We start from the raw sequence: 17,515 nt of genomic DNA, 5'->3' as shown, positions 1-17,515 counted from the left end.
AAAAAGACTGAAGGGACTACAAGAAAACAAACCCAGAGAGGGCACTGGTGGTAGAGCTATGCATTGCTACAGCAATTATGTGAAGCAATATAGAATGGTGCCCAAAAGGGTATTCACCTGTGTACATCTTGTGACCTCAAAATGACATTACTATCCTATACTACTCCCCAACCCTAAAGAGATAGAAAAAAAAAGATCCTAGACATATGAAAATTCAGCAGGTCTTCTGTACTGGCAAAGAACTGGAAACTGAGGAGGGACAGCTTAACCAATTGTGGCATACGGATATAACAGAACACAGCTGAGCTGGAAGAAACAGTGAAAGACTTTCAAAGAAACTGAAGACCTGTATGAAATGACTGAGTGAAATGAACAAAACTATAAGAACAATTTACACTATATAACATTACTATAAAAATAAACAATTTTGAGAAACCTGAGAATTCTCACTTTAATTCAACAATCAGCCATGCTGCCACAGGACCAACACAGAAGACTGCAGAGAGATGACGAACTAATACATGTATGCAGAACAAGACTCACAAGTTTGGACACAGACAATGAACTATGAACACTTGTTACAAGGGTTTTCTTTTCCATTTGGGGGAAAAGGTGGGAAGGATGAAAAAAAAGCTTGTTACTTGAAAAAAATAAAATGTAATTACCGAAAGAGGCAACACATTTTTTAGCCTGTGCTCCCACTAATAAATTTCTAAATGATCACAAATCTATAAACTCAAGATCAGACATTTAAAAATCATCATTGAATAACCAATAACTGCTAATAAAAAATTTTTTTGTGAGAATATTTGCAAATAATTGGTCCAATCAGAGAATTGTCTATGTATACGCATTAGTGATAAGATCAAAATCTACGTGAAGTACACACAAAATACCAACTGCACTTTTCTTTCTTGCCTAAAATCACCAACCTTCTGCAGTTGCAAGAATATCTCCCTTTTCTTCTGCGGCAGGAGCTGATCCAGCATCAAGACTCCCTCTGGATTTTAAAACATCTTCCTCTAGTTTCTTCTGAGTTTCTTTCTGCTTTGTTTGCTCTTTTTTACCACTTTCAGACTCTTCTTTTTCTTTCAATTTTCTCAGTTTCGCCTTTTCCTCATCTCGCTTTTTTCGCTCTCGCTCTTTTTTTTCCGCCTTCTTCTGTGCCACTGTTTTTATTTTGAAAGAAGAGTCATCATCTTCATTCCCACTCTCAATATGGAGAGCTGATCTGCTTTTCTGATTCTTTTTCTGTGCTTTTCTAGACTGAGAGAAGTCGTCGGAGTCGTCTCCACTCCCGCCTGACGAATCTGCTCTGGTTCGGCCTTTACCCTTTCCAGTGCTCTCTTCATCCTCTTCTGAACCGTCTGCTTTTTTATTTGATTTCTGAGGTTTCCCTTTCCCTTTCTTAGACAGCTTATCAAAATGATCGTCTTCACTTCCAGACAGGGGCTCTATTTTTGTTCTGGAGGTCTTTTTGGATTTTGACTCCTTCTCCTCTGCGTCTTCACTGTCACCATCCAAACTCTGTTTTTTGCCCTTCTGCCCTTTCTTTTTTCTTTCTTGCTTTGAAGTACTGAATTCTTCTTCATTGTTTTCTGCTGCCTAGAAATTTTAAATGATGGCACATTAGTCATTACCTTACAACAACAACCCAAAATGTACACTACAAGGCAAGGCTACTAGTAACATTGAAATAATTTTCATGCCAAATTCCTTTCTGAATGAAAGTAAATGAAATATAGATCTGTGAAAAATGTTTTCAAATGAGTACCAAGGAGCCAGCCTCAACTCCAAAAACATTCTCAAAAGCTTCATGGTGGCCAGCACCATCATCATGCCAGGTTCACCTGCTTCCACTGGGGGCATACAAAGGTCAAGAAAAGCAAAGACAACAAGCAAAAAAAAGAAACCACCACACATGTACTAAAGGCTTTCTTTGGTTTCTCCCCAGAAACTAAACCCAAAGCAAAAAACGAAAAGTCCTACCTGAATTTTTACATTTTCAAAACTAGCAAGCACAGTAATTTTATAAGCAATAAGTTTTAAATAATGAAATGTTGATGGTCTTCAACAAACCACATTACCACTTTATTTGTAAGGTCGGGGTTCTTAACCTGAGGTCTATAAATGTGGTTGATAAAAATATCTTTAAATGTATTTCACTATGATTTGTTTCCATTTTAATCATATGTATTTTATTCATTTAAAAACATTATTTTCAAAAGTCCATAGGTTTAACCAGATTGCCAAAGGAGTACATAACACACAAAAAAGTTAAGAACCCTAGTTTGAAGGGAAAAGAATTTTTTTAAAGAAACGCGCACGTACACAAAGATTTTACTTCTGTGTTTTCTCTATCACAGAGGATCGCTGCTATGATTACTGCTATGCTACAACAACAGGAGCGTTTCAGAGTGGGAGCTCTCGGAGAACAGCACCTGTTTTTTCTGAGTCCTTAGTGCTGGGCACTTAGTGTTTAAATGTCGACTAACTTGACTTAACCTGAGAAGACTCTATAATATAATGCAAAGTGAAGTGAATAAAATCAGGAAAAAAACTTAAGACAGTTATGACTCAATAAAAAAATAACTTTAGACTTAAGGCATACATTTTTTGACATGGCAAATGTGTATATCTGTTTCATGTGACTACACTCGTTTCTTATAAGGAATATGATTCTACCTTTTTCATTGAGACTTGGAGAGGGAAGCTAGCTATAATGCTGCACAATACCACTGTACTGCCTCCCTCCACTCCCCCAAGAAAACTGGGTCACTGAAAGATTTCCTTAAATGCAAGGAGAACGTAAGTTAAAAAAATGTAACAACAGACAAGCAGGGCAACTTTCAAAGTCACAAAATAAATGTAATTTATTTCTTTTTAAAAACAAGTTGAATATAATAAATTCATAGTTCCATACATAATTCTTTCCTATTATATTTTTCTTAGGAAAATATTCAATTCTTTTCTTGTTTGAAAAATTCAGAAAAATTTTTTTTTCTTTTTTTAAAACAAAACAACAATTGGGAGACTGGATACTACAGAATTAAAATACATTAAAGAAAAAGGAAATCCACGAAAAGACAAAGCAAGAGAAAACTTAATTTGTCATAATGAGTTCAAATCACCTGGTCCAGGAAAACTATATCCAGAGGGTACCAAAAGAGCAGAAGTGATTGTTGAACAACTAATAGCACTCTCTGGAATATCCTGTGGAGTGTGAACGGCACATCAAGACTGAAGAAGGGCCAAGAATATCAGGGAAATTAATGAAAACAAATGTGAAGGAATACCCAATCTCAAACTGTATTTTCAATCATCAAAACTACTTGGGGAACTGCTAAGAAACAGAGATACATTAGGTACACAAGACACAGAAGACAACGACTATAGTAATGTACTGTTTGATGAACCCAAAGACCACAGCTTCTGAAATAAGAACACACTATCTGACAAAAACTGCAGGGAAAACTGAAAAACAGTATGGCAGAAACTAGACATAGACCAACATCTTCCACTGTATACCAAAATAAAGTCACACAATTTAGATGTAAAGGCTGATACTATAAGCAAACTTGGAGAGCGAAGAATAGTTTACCTGTCAGATTTATAGAGAACAGAAGAATTTATAACCAAACAAGAAATAGAGAACATTATGAAAGGCAAAATGGATAATTGTGATTACATTAAATTGAAGTTTTTATACAAAGCAAGCCAATATGACCAAGATTAAGAGGGAAGCAGAAAAATGGGAAAAACTTTTACAACCAATGTCTCTGATACAGCTTTCATCTCTAAAATACATAGAGAGAACTGAGTCAAATTTATAAGAATACAAGTCATTTCCCAATTAATAATGATCAAAGGATATGAACAGGCAGTTTTCAGATAAAAAAATTAAATAAAGAAATCTTTAGTCATATGAAAAAATGCTCTAAATCACAACTGATTAGAGAAACGCAAATCAAAACAACTCTGAGGTACCATATCACACCTATCAGACTGGCTAATAAGAAAATGATAAATGCTGGAGGAGATGTGGGAAAATTAGAATACTAATGCAATGCTGATGGAATTATGAAGTGATTCAACCATTCTAGAGGGTAAATTGGAACTATGCCCAAAAGGCTATAAAAATGTGCACACCCTTTGACCCAGCAACACCACTTCTAGAGTTGTAACCCAAAGAGACTATACAAATGAGAAAAGGACCCACATGTACAAAAATATTTAGAGCAGTTCTTTTCGTGGTAGCAAAGAACTAGAAATTGAGGGGATGCCCATCATTTGGGGAATGGCTGAACAAGCTGTGGTATGTGAATGTAATGTAATACAATTGTGCTGTAAGAAATGATGAGCAGGCAGATTTCAGAAAAACCTGAAAAGACTTACACGAACTGATGATGAGCGAAGTGAGCAAAACCAGAACATTGTACACAATTACAGCCACATTATGAGATGACTAACTTTGACAGACTTATCTCTGCTTAGCAATGCAAGAATCTAAGACTCGTGATGGAAAATGCTATCCACATCCAGAAGAAGAGCTATGGAGTCTGAATGCAGATCAAAGCGTACTATTTGCTCTTTTTGTTTGTCATATCTTCTTTCTTGTGGTTTCTCCCATTGATTCTAATTCTTCTTTGCAACATGACTAGTGTGAAAATAGGCTTAAAATGAATGTACATGTAGAGCCTATATCAAATTACACACCAAATTGGGGTGAGGGGAGGGGAGAGATGGGGAGAAAATTTGGAACTCAAAATCTTACAGAAGTGAATGCCGAAAACTAAAAATAATTTCAAAAAAAAAACAAAACAATCTGGTGCTAAGATATGAGTGGTGAATCAGTGGAATAGAATAGGGACACAGTGCACAGTAGAAAATGATCATAGTAATCTATTGTTTAGTAAACCCAAAAGACCCAAGCTTTTGAGACAAGAATTATTTGACAGAAGCTGCTAGGAAAACTGGAAAACAATTTGGCAGAAAGTAGGTATAGATCAGTATCTTACACTGTAACACAAGATAAGGTCAAAATGGGTGCTTAACTTGGACATAAAGAGTGACAAAATAAAAAAAAATTAGGGCAGGGAATAGTCTACCTGTTAGATCTATGGATAAAAGGAAAAATATATGACCAAACAAGAGACAGAGGGCATTATGAGATATAAAATGGATGATTCTGATTACATTAAAGCTAAAAGTTTTTGCACAAACAAACCAATACAACAAATGTAACCAAGATTAGAAAGAAAGCAAAAACTGGGAAACAATTTTTACCACAAGGTTTTCTGATAAAGACCACCCTCGCTTCTCAAATATATGGAGAACTAAGCCAAATTTATCTGAATACAAATCATTCCCCTAATGATAAATGGTCAAAGGATATAAAACAGGCAGTTGTCAGATGAAGAAATCAAAGCTCTCCACAGTCGTATGAAAAAATGGCCTAAATCATTATTGACTAGAGAAATGCAAATTAAAACTCTAGAGGTACCTTCTCACAGATTGGCTAATATAACAGAAAAGGAAAATGATGAATGTTGGAGGAGGTGTGGGAAAATTAGGACAATAATGCACAGCTGGTGGAGTTGTGAACTGATCCAACCATTCTGGGGAGCAATTTGGAACTATGCCCAAAAGGCTATAAAACTGTGTATACTCAGCAATACTACTGCTAGATCCATATCCCAAAGAGATAAAATAAACTAACAAATGAAGTTAGAAAAGAAACTACAGCTATCACTTCCACACTGTGACTTCCCCTCCTGAAGCTTTGATACATTATGAGTCAGGATAAGAAATTAAATGGGGATTTTGAGAGAGTTTTGTGGAAGCCATAGGCTACACATGAAGGCCAGGAGATGACACAGAAAAAGTTTAGAAACTCAGAAATGCATAAAATATATACATATATATAGTATTGTATAATATCAATGCAAATTCTACAATAAGGTACTGTAAACACCCCATAAAAGGAAAAGGAAAAATTCAGACTTCTCTGATTACGAGACAGCCAAAAAATTTGACATGGATTTTCTAGATCTCTGAGGCTCACCCCCATATGTGGAACGGATAACTGTATTTGTGCAGAAATATTTGTAACAGCAATTTTTGTGGTAGCAAAGAACTGAAGATTAAAGGGATGTGCACCAATTGCAGACTGGCTGAAGAACAAGTTGTGGTATGATTTTAAAAAATTTTTTTCCCCAGTTATATGTATAAACAAATTTTAACATTCATTTTTAAAACTTTGCATTCCAAATTCTCCCCCTTCCTACCCACCCCACTGAGAAGGCAAGCAAGTTGATGTAGGTTGTACATGTGCAGTCACACAAAATATTTTCATAATTTGTCCTGCTGTAAAAGAAAACATTGAAAAGAAAACTCTCACTCTCAAGATAAATAAATAAAGCCAAAAACGTATGCCTCAGTCTATGTTCAAATGCTATCAGTTCTTGCTCCAGGAATGAACAGCATTTTTCATCATAAGTCATTCAGTTGTCTTGGATCACTGTTTTGCTGAAGATAGCTAAGTCATTCCCAGCTGATCACCTTGGGGTATATAACTGTAACGCGATAGTATGGTGAGATAAGAAATGACAAACAGGATGGTTTCAGAAAAACCTGCACTGGCACCAACTGATGCAAAGTGAAATGAACAGAACCAGGAAGAACACTGTATATACAGAAAAAGCAATACTGCATGATGATCAGCTGTGACTGTCCTAGCTATTCTCAGCAACACAATGATCTAAGACAATTTCAATGGACTTGTGATGAAAAATGCTATAGACACTCAGAGAAAGAATGAATACTGTCTGAATGTAGACTGAAGTATACTGTTTTTCACTTTCTTTTATGGTCTGTGTCTTCTTTCACAACATGACTAATGGAAATGTTTTGCATAATTGCACATGTAAAACCTTTATCAAACTCCTTACCCTCTGAGGGAGGGGAGACAAGGGAGAGAAAGAATTTTGGAACTCAAATTTTTTAAAAAATCAGTGCTAAAAATTATCTTTACATAGAATTGAAGGAAAAATTAAATTATTACTAAAAAAAGACTGAAGGGCAAATAGTGCAAGTTTCAAAAAAACCCAGTACACTCTGAATTCTGTAAAATATAAACTAATGGCATGACTCTGAACAGCTCTAGAATATATTATTAAAGGAGTGGAGTCATCATGAAGATCCAGAAGGGCTTCAGTAAGAGCGAGTCATGCAAAACCCAGACCAATTATATTTCCTTTTTTTGACAAGAATGTGATTGGCAGAAGAGAGGAATTTTATAAATACAGTTCTCTAGGATTTTAGTAAAACACTTGAAGTTTCTTGAGTTATATTTCTGGACAAGATGAAAATAAGAGCTGGAACCCAGAAGAGTTAGAAGGATTTGAAAACTGAGTGACTGAGCCCAATGACTACTAACAGATCAGCGTGAGGGGAAGTGGTTTTAGATTTTAGTGTTATTAACAGTATTGAACCAGTAATTTAGACAAAAGCAGACTTGGAAAACATCAACTTACAGATGACTCAAATCTGACAATAACTAACATCTCAGAGGACAGTCACATAATCCAGCCCATAATTGAGCAGGAATCCCTCAACAATACTGGCAGAAAACAGACAAGCGGCCTCTGCCCTGATGACACCATCGCTGGAGAGTTTATGCACTCACGAGACAGCTGGTCCTGACCATGGGAAGTTGTACTGGGAAGCTTTTCTTCACATCAAGCCACGATCAGTTTCTAAACAACGTCTCTACGGGCCTAGTTCTAGTCTTTCATGACAAGTGCAACAAGTCTATTTGCTTCCTATTCCCATGTCAGCGCAACAATGATCATACACCTTTCATCTCTGATTATTAGTGAAGCCCTAAATTTTTAGTGTTGATTTACTATTTTCATCCTCTCATGAATTGTCTGGATGTATCTTTTAACCATGTTTCTGCTGGGAACTGTTCCAATTGGTTGCCTTTTTAAAATTATGGTTTATGGTCAAGAAAAATGTAAGTTCCACCTCATAAATATTTTTTCTTAAAAATTTAATACATAGGACTGGCTGGAATTAGGATCTCAAAATGCAAGAACAATGGACTTTTAACTCCCATTTTAAGAATAAGAAATCAATTTACAACAAATAGATTTAGGGGGAGATTTGGCTAGTTCATGTGAAAAATATCTGGCAATCATGACTAATGTGGAAATATGTCTAACATGACTGTTAATGTATAACCTATGTCAGTTTGGTTGCTGTCATAGGGAAGGAAGGGAGAAAAATTTCAAACTCAAAGTCTTACAAAAATGAATGTTAAAAAAGATCTGGGGATTTTAGTGGAGCGCAAACTAATAGGAGGCAGCTATCTAACAGGAAAAAGGTTAACAAGATCTTAGTAAAGTATTAGCCTCCCTGCATTAATAAAATGCAAAATGTGCTTGCTAAATACATCTATATCAAGAGTTCTTAACTTACTGTCTGTAAACTTGGTTTTTAAAAAAATATTTTGATAGCTATGCCAATGTAATTGATTTCCTTTGTAAATCCAATTTTTTAATATAAATATTATAAATGTCTCACAAGTTGTTGGTGTTTTGTTTTCTTTTCCAAAATGCTTATAAACAAACCAGAAAAAAAAAACCAAACCCAAAACAACCAATTTCATAAGTGGTCCAACTGGGGAGAAACCAAGTGAGGCCACTCTGCAAAATTATTTAATGCATTTAAAATTTTTATACTAAGAAAGAGTCCAAAGATTATGTACCCAAAAGGATACATATCAAAAAGGTTAAAAACCCCTGCCTAATCTAGAGAGGTATCACTTTCGTTTCTGTAGATATTTTTGGAAGGATATTTCATGAATTGGAGTTCAACCAAGAGTATATCTAAGACAGGGAAGGGCACTGCAAATATGCCATAAAAACCACTGAAGGAACTGGTGATATTTGGGAATATTAGGACTGTCACCAAATGTTTCAAGGGCTATTCTACAAAGAAAGATTAAACTGATCATTCTTAGACAAAAGAACTGGCAAATATTAAGAATAAGTTGCAAAGAGGTATTAAGTCAGATTTGCCCCAAAGCAAAATGGACTGATTTTAGAAAACTATGTATTCTTCATAACTTAAAGTCCTCCAAAGACCTCTGGTATCACATTTAACCCTGATACTGTGAAACAGATAGATGAATAGATATGTAATAAGATTTGTCCCATATGAAAAGCTACACTCGAGTTTCTTCAAAATAGGTAAAAAGGCCTGGCCTGAAATGAAAGACCTATCCACCAAGAAATATATTCAGTAAGTAAATAAATAAATGATTGAATGATTAAATAAATAGCTGATCAGAAAGTATTCCTGATTTCAAGAACCTGCGGCAGAGCATGTAACTTAGGGCAAAAACTCTGTGAGTTTAATGACAGATATGAGATATGAATTTGAGACCACTGAACTAAAAGGAATCTTCATTAATTTTAACAATTACATGAAATGGAAATAAATTAGCTTAAAGCAGTTCTTGTCTCCTAGTAAAAAAAACTCAAGTTAGTAAAATGTATCTCAAAAAAATCATTCTAAATTTTATTCCACAGCTCGTAGCTATTTAGAAGCATGAAGCAATCACTCGCCAAGTAGATTAGACAAGGATAAACAGGCAGCAGTACCTTTCCTGCAGTAGTTTCTCGGTCAATTTTGACTCCCTGGGCTTCTAAAGACAACTCTTCAAGCTCTTTCAGGATATCAGCCTCACTAGAAAGAAAACCAATTTTGAAAAGACAGATTAATAAGTGAATCAAATATAAATATACCAGAAATTACTTTAAAAAAAAGAACATGCTTACTCAAAATCTTGTTTCTTCTTATCCTTTTTCTTTTTCCCCTTTGACTTCTGAGGCTCCTGCTCCCTGGCAGCACCAGCTCCATCTTTTTCTGCAGCCAAGGCTTCAAGATCAATATCATCCTTGGTGCTTAAACGAAAACAGAGAAGATCTAAATGTTAATAAAGCATTAGCTAATTTGGTACTTACAGCAGAGAAATTTCTAATTGAATAAAAAGCAAATGAGTACCCAAAACAGTCAAGAAAAAAGGCCAAAACAAAATAATACAACTAGCACAGTCCTAAGAACACCGTAAAGTTAAACAAACGCTGGGAGGAGGGGGAAATTAACTTGACAGTGAAGACAACAACTTTAGAACTATTTATTCCCCTTTCAGAAAAATTAGCCATGCCTATTTCCTCACACTAAGTTAGGCTCTATTCTGGCATCCCATCAAGTGCAAAGGATTCTAGGTTCTCAAAAGCTAGGTCTGCAAAGCAGAATCTCTGACAGGTTCAACAATGTTACAAAGGCAGCAGGTATGGCACAGGGAGAGATATGGCAGGAGATATGAGATGGTGGGGAAAAGAGAAACAAAAGATAATTAATTAAAAAAATAAAGCTGGTACCTGGAGAAAGCTTGATTGCTGAGGTCTGAAGTTAGAGAGCAAAGGGCTGAGGAGTTAACCAGAGGAGAGGAAGCAAAGACAAGTACAGACAGCTTTCGAAATTTGGTTGAGAAAAAAGGGAAAGACATAGGACAACAGTCTGAGGAATAGCAGTGTCTAGTGAAGACTTTTCAAGAAGGGGAAAGGAGATGTTTGAAGGCAATAAGGAACACATATGGAGAGGGCCATAAATTAGAGAGGGAAGTGAATGAAGATAAAAAGATAAAAAGGGAGGGGACTGAGAGTAAATATACAGGGGCGTAAGGGGCCTCACTGTCAAAGACTAGGGGAAAAGAGGAAATGGTAGGGGGTGAAGTCAAGGAATTTGGGTTCCAAAGGGGAGAAGGGAGGTCAAATTGAGTATCCTGGACTTTCTCAATAAAAGCCAGAAGGTTTAGAATATTGGGAGGCAGGGTGAGATGGAGACTCAATTAGAGAGGAATAAAAAGACTGCCTTGATTCAGTGAGTGGCAGGTTAAAGTTGAATAACAAATATATAACATATTCAGTCACCGTGATTGTTTGACTTCCCCCTCTCCATTCCACCATACATGAGAAAGAACAGAGGCAGCTGGGGAAGAGTATTCTCACCAAGTATGGACCAGGGATGACCACAGGACAAAGCAGGAAGGAAACTGAGAGTATATGGAGGGGGATGGGGGAAGGGTGAGAAAGGGAGGGATTCTTGGCTAATTTGGCTAATTAATTATAGGATGAAGCTTTGAAAGGGAGGAAAGTGAACTGAAAACTGGTAACTGGAGGTCAGATGAAGGTAAGACATAGGTGTAGACAGGCTGAAACACAAAGAATGACAGGAGGACAGAAAGTCAGAGGAATATAAAGAGTTTTTGATTAAAAGAAATGGGTAAGGGGGAGACCCAAGATGTGACCACTTCTATATGTGCCTAAAAGTAAGGAGTATGTTTCATGGGAATTTAAAGAGATTAAGGAATTCCAGTATTAAGAGATTTTGGAGAAAGTCAACATTGATTAAAGTTAGGGGTGAGGAAGCGCTAGAGAAGGTGAGAGGAGAAACATGGTGAGTCAAATAATGAACTCTGAGAAAGAAAGGAGAATGCAACTAAAACACAATAGCCACCATGAATTGAAGAGGGTAAAAATCTGGTACCATAATCTGGATTGGAAAGGCCACATCACGCATGAAAACCTGGCATGAATATGCCACAGCATGGAAGCAGAAAAACAGAAACTGAATTTAATAAACAATAAGTTAGATCTGTTTAGATCAAATAAAGAATTCCTATCAGAAATTCATGAAAGTGTTGGACAAAACAGAAAACATAAATTACGTGGGAAAGAACTCCTTATTTGATTTATTTTAAAAAAAACTACTTCTGGAAAAACTGGAAAGAAGGTTAGCAAAAATTAGTCTTAGATCAATACCTTACATCATATTCCAAAATACATTCTAAATAGATATGACCTCAATTATTACAAAAAATAGTTAACTTTTATTACTAAGAAGGGAAATAACTACATAGGAAAAATGTACCAAATTTCTATGATAAGGGTCTGATATCAAAGATACATAAACATAAACACACATACATATGTGCACACACAGCCACATGATCTAAAGCAATTTCCCAATACATAAATGTTGTTCAGTTGTGTCTGATTCTTTGTGACCCTTGGTGAACCATACTGTCCATGTAGTTTTCTTGGCAAGGATATTGGAGTGGTTTTACCATTTCCTTCTCCAGCAGATCCTTCTGCCAGGCAATCAGAGGTTAAGTGACTTGCCCAGGGTCACAACTAAGAAGCAGCTGAGGCCACACTTGAACACAGGATTTTCTCACTTCAGGCCCAGTGCTCTATCCACTGAGCCACCAATACATACATACATACATAAACAGTCAAAAGCTATGAACAAACAGTGTCTGATTGATCTGGTTATGGACTGACATTGAGTCAGCCCAGTGTCAGCAAAATCGCAAAACTATGATCATAGCTGTCACAAAAATGAAACAATATCAAGATTATTGCCTGTCAAGTAATTCAGTAATTTCTGAAACTTGTTCAACTAACCTTGATAAAGTTTGACTTAAAGTTCTTAATCACGCCTGTACTTTACTAGAATATACTGTTTTTACTCCACCTCCTCCGCTATCAAAAATTATTCTTTCAAAAAAATTGGCCAAGTACTATATTCAGAGACATTCCCATAGAAGTAGTACTAGAAAAGAAAATAGGGAGGGCCATAGCCCTTGACAGAGAAAAGAGAGGTCTAGATCTCCAATAGTTACAGAAATGAAGATTCTTCAGAAATACAGAGACTCTAGAAAATAAATATTTGATGTGACTAATAATGTGGAAGCTTATGTTGGGTTTTTAAAAATCTCCTCTTTCATCAGGAGTCAAGATGGTAGAGGAAGTGGAAACATTTTTGCCTATTTCTCCCAATATACCTCCACAACAACCTAGAACCAAACTCTAATCAGCAAAGCCAAGATAAAGTCAAGCCTTTTTTTCCAGCCCAATGCAACTTAGGAAGCAGAGAGAAAGAAGTCTATGGGCACTGAGGTTAAGACGGGCAAGGAACTTAAACACAGTAGTGGCAGCAGTGGAGAGACTGGAAACATTCTAGAACCCAGGAAGAAAAGAAAGGCAAGTCAGAACACCTGAAAAAGATTATAGAAGACCCTTAAACTAGATAGAGCTGAGTACAGGAACAGCTGCCATCAGCTAGGTCTATCACACATTATATAGATCCAGGATAAAAAAAGCTGCCTCCACTAGGTGTGAAAAGGCCTTAAACCGAGAACTGAGTACAAAACTAATTCCAGAAAATTAGCACTGTGGCTCTGAGACCAGGAGCAGAGCTGCAACTCAACTCTAACTCAGCAACTTAAGCAAACTAGGAACAAATCTGCAGTAGACAGGGAGCCTTTCAGTGCCTAGAACAGAAAAGAAACAGAGACAAGGAACCAGGGTAGTGAGGCAGAAAGAGAACCCAGGGGACACTTGAATCATTACTAGAAACAATAATGGGTGCCTACTGGCAGTTCTGTCACTCATTACCCAATTCTGGGTCATGGATATCCATTATTATCATTAGCATTTAATATTGTTATGGAACAGTAAGTACAGGCAGTGAGGAAACAAAACTCTCACTATCTACAGGTATGTTTTACTTAAAGAACCCTAAAGAGTCAAACAAAAAATTAATCAAAACAATTTCAGCAGGGACCAGGACATAAAATAAGACCACAAAGATCATTAGCATTTCTTTATATTCCAACAAAACCAGAAGGAAGAGACTGAAAAAGAAATTCCATTTAAAGTAATTAAAACAGCGCAAAAATAGTATAAAATACTTGGGAATCTACCAGTCAAGACATTCACAGGAACTCTATCAATACAATTACAAAAAAAATTACAAAAACAAAAAGAGATCTTAATAAGTGGCGATGGAGTAATGGCTTATGGGTAGATCAAGCTAGTAAAATGAAACTATCACTTAAGAGCTAGAAAAGAGCTAGAAAAAAATCATTACAAGATTTATATGGAGGAACAAAACCTCAAAAATATCAAAGGAATCAATTAAAACAAAAAGGAAGGGGGATGAGTAGTACCAGATTCCAATTACACTACAAAACTGTAATAATCAAAACAGTTTGGTACAGTGTAAGAAAGAGTGGTTAAACAGCGTACACAATATATAGAAGCAAATGAGCACAATAACCTAGTGTTTGATAAACTCTAAGATCTCCCTACTGGGTCAAGAACTATGTGACAAAAACTGCTGGGAAAAATGGAAACTAGTGTGGAAGAAATTAGGCATAGACCAACAGTTCAAACTGTTTGGCAAGATAAGCTCAAAATGGTACATTTAGACAAAAACTGATATCATAAAAAAATTAGTTGATCATGGAAGAAATTATCTCTCAGATCTTGGCTAGGAGAACTCATGATCAGACCAAAGATAGAGAGGTTCACAGGCGATAAAATGATTAATTTTGATTACATAAAATTTTAAAAGTTATGCACAAAAAAACCCAGTGCAGCCAAAATGAGAAGCAGGAAACTGGGGGGAAAAATTTTTGCAGCAGGTTTCTCAGATAAAGATCTTGTTTCTAAGATACACAGGGGAACAGAAACACTAAGCGCAATTTATGAAAATAAAAGTCATTCCCCAATGGATAAATTGGTCAAATAAGAAGGCAATTTTAGAGGAAGAAATCCATGTATCAACAACAGCCATATGGAGTCACTTTCATTAGAAAAATATAAATTAAAACAACTATGAAGCACCACCTCACACCCATCAAATTGGCTAAGTCATGACAGAAAAGGAAAAATGACAAGTGCCAGAGGGGATGTGCAAAAATAATGCAATGTTGGTGGAGCTGTGAACTAGTCTATTTCAAGCACTAATTTGTAAATATGCCCCAAAAGCTATTAAACTACATATCTTTTGAGCCAGAGATACTGCTATTAGGTCTACACACTGAAGAGACCAAAGCAAGGGGAAAAAGAACCTATACAGTAGTTTTTCTTGTGGGGGTGGAGGGAGTAGTAGTAAAGATTTAGAAACTAAGGGACACACATCATTTGGGAAATGTCTGAAGAAGTTAGGGTATGGGAATGTGATGGAATACTACTGTGCTGTAAGAAATCATGATGGGGATGTTTTCAGAAAAAACCTGGAAAGATATTTGTATGCACTAATGTAAAGTGAGCAGAACCAGAAGAATTTATACTATAAAAGAAGTACTGTGAAGATAACCAACAAAAGATAGACTTAGTAACTGATAAACAACACAGTGACCAACCAAAATTCCGAAGACTCATAATGAAATACACCTTCTACCTCCAGATAGAGAACTGATGGACTCAACTGCAGACTGAAGCATTTTCTATTTCTTTCTCCTGTCACCCACATTTTTTTGGGGAGGAGAGGAAAGAAGATTGAGAGAAATGAGGAAATTTGTTTTCCCTCTCTCTCTCTCCCTCTCCTTAGGTCTGTGTAACAGTAATATGGGCATTAATGATTAATATGTTGCATGCAGTGTTATCGAGTTTTCCAAAAATATTACTTCAAGTTAATAACCTGCTTAGAAAGGAGAGTGGAATGTCTGTTTTATGTCACCAGTTCTGGAGAGGTGGAAGGTCACTGCATCCGATGTCGATCTAACTGTATGTGAACTTCCATAATTCCACAGCCACCACAAATTTAATGGGATGGACAGCTGACAAATAAAGAGTTGCGGTTTTTAAAGGCCAGAACTAGGGCAAGCAATACAAATGGTGAGAGAATTGATACAAGATGTTAGTTACTAAGGAGAATCAACTGGGCTTAGCAAATGATTAAAGGCAAAAAGTAGGGAAGAGATGGGAACCAAATTAAGACAAGGTAAAACAGAAAATGAGACCCTTCACAAACAGTATTTACTAGTTTAACAATACTCTAACATATATCACAGTACAAAACTCTACTAATAATAGCTTTTATAATTTTCCCAGCATCATTCTCCAAAGTTAAATATCAGTCCCACTAAAAATTTTATGAGGGACAGTATCAGACACAGGAACTTTAAATTTTAGTGTCTAAGGTCACAAAGAAAAACTGGCATCAGAGGAAGGAAGGAGTTTCTCTAAGTCTCTCTAGAATATTTTCATCAATTTTACCTCACTTTTGAAAAACTCTTGAAGTGTGGAATGCTGTATATTATTTTGTTGGTTGGTTTTTGCTTAATTATTTTTCTTTGTTACAATACAAGGTTCCGTGATGGGGGATGTACATTCGGAAAGGACTTGAAATAAACACAATAAACTTTAAACAAAATTCTCAGGGGAAGGAGGGAAATGAACAGAAATATAAATCCAAGACACTAACAAAAATATCATCTCATTCAACAATTATAAAATGTTTTATCTTCAGAACAGAAGGAAATATAAATTTTAACAGTAGGCACACATATAGGCACAAAATTATAAACTGTTAGGTTTCCTCAGAAACTTCAAGTTACTGAATTATAAATACAGGAAGCAGCATTTAAGAGTACCTCAAAGGATTAAGCTACATCAATTGATGAAATGTATATACATTTTTTATCTGTACAGCAAACAAAATACAAAAATGACAACTTTTTATTATGAATTAAAATCATATCTGCTTAATAAATTTTTGTACTTAAAGTACATTCGCAAAGACAGGAGAAAAACACTTATCAAGTGTTTATTTTCTTATAATAACTTACTTACAAATTACAATTTGCATATTTTTTGGTCAGCCATTTTCCACAAAGAGGTTTTCCGCAAATGAATCCTCCATCTGTGGTCCTGACATTCCCTACTGTTTAGTATAAGTAAGGCCACTTTGACCTGAAGAGCATCCATGTCTTCAACTACGGTTGCTATGATTTTTGATTTGCTACTTAGACTGCCCTTGTATATACTCACCTTTTGGATGTACAGTATTCTCCACAGCTATCTAAATTACAATTTTTTTACATGTCCAATTGATGAGGGCCAGATCTAGAACACTATAGAACACATGCATAGGTCATTTCCTACTCACTGCTTTTGCTGAGTTAACATCTTATCATTTGGTTAAAAAACATCCTCTCTACCTTATTCTTGCATAAAACAGAATTAGTATCTGGCTTTTACTTTGCGTCATTCTCCGACTAAATCTGAATGGAGGGTACTCTCAACAGTTATCAATTTGATTGTCCTACACTGATATGAAAAATCAGTGTCACTCTACAATTCTCTAAAGATTTCAAAATCAGATTCTCATGCAGTGGCCAATTTGTCTTCATTACTTTCACAGGTTCTCTACAGTTTCTGGAAAATACCTTGGCAAGTTCTCTGGTCTCTGATGAAGAGTCCCAACTGTACAGAACTTTCACTTAAATCTCAAGGAAAGATCAAGGGAAGTAAAATAACTGCCACAGGGTTACATCATAGCGTTTGTTAAACAGTGTTTTTCTGAGTTTCGACACTAAAGTAGGCACTCGGGTATCACTGCCTCTAGTGTTGTCTTTCCCATGTAAGGA

At 35.9% G+C, this 17,515-nt stretch overlaps 1 protein-coding gene across 4 annotated transcripts in view; it reads right to left on the bottom strand.

The window, feature by feature from the left end:
• Nucleotides 1-17,515, bottom strand: part of EIF5B (eukaryotic translation initiation factor 5B) — a 73,762-nt gene that overhangs the window by 40,659 nt on the left and 15,588 nt on the right. For all 4 annotated transcript variants that reach the window (XM_072616819.1, XM_072616820.1, XM_072616821.1 and 1 more), the window contains exons 2-4: nucleotides 9,846-9,971; nucleotides 9,669-9,753; nucleotides 933-1,605 (exon numbers count right to left, since the gene is read on the bottom strand). In XM_072616819.1, coding sequence (XP_072472920.1) covers nucleotides 933-1,605; nucleotides 9,669-9,753; nucleotides 9,846-9,971 — 884 coding nt within the window. The remainder of the gene's footprint in view (nucleotides 1-932; nucleotides 1,606-9,668; nucleotides 9,754-9,845; nucleotides 9,972-17,515) is intronic.

Source organism: Notamacropus eugenii, chromosome 5 (genome assembly GCF_028372415.1).
Source record: "Notamacropus eugenii isolate mMacEug1 chromosome 5, mMacEug1.pri_v2, whole genome shotgun sequence".
NCBI lineage: Eukaryota > Metazoa > Chordata > Mammalia > Diprotodontia > Macropodidae > Notamacropus > Notamacropus eugenii.
This window is presented reverse-complemented; position numbering and strand designations above follow the sequence as displayed.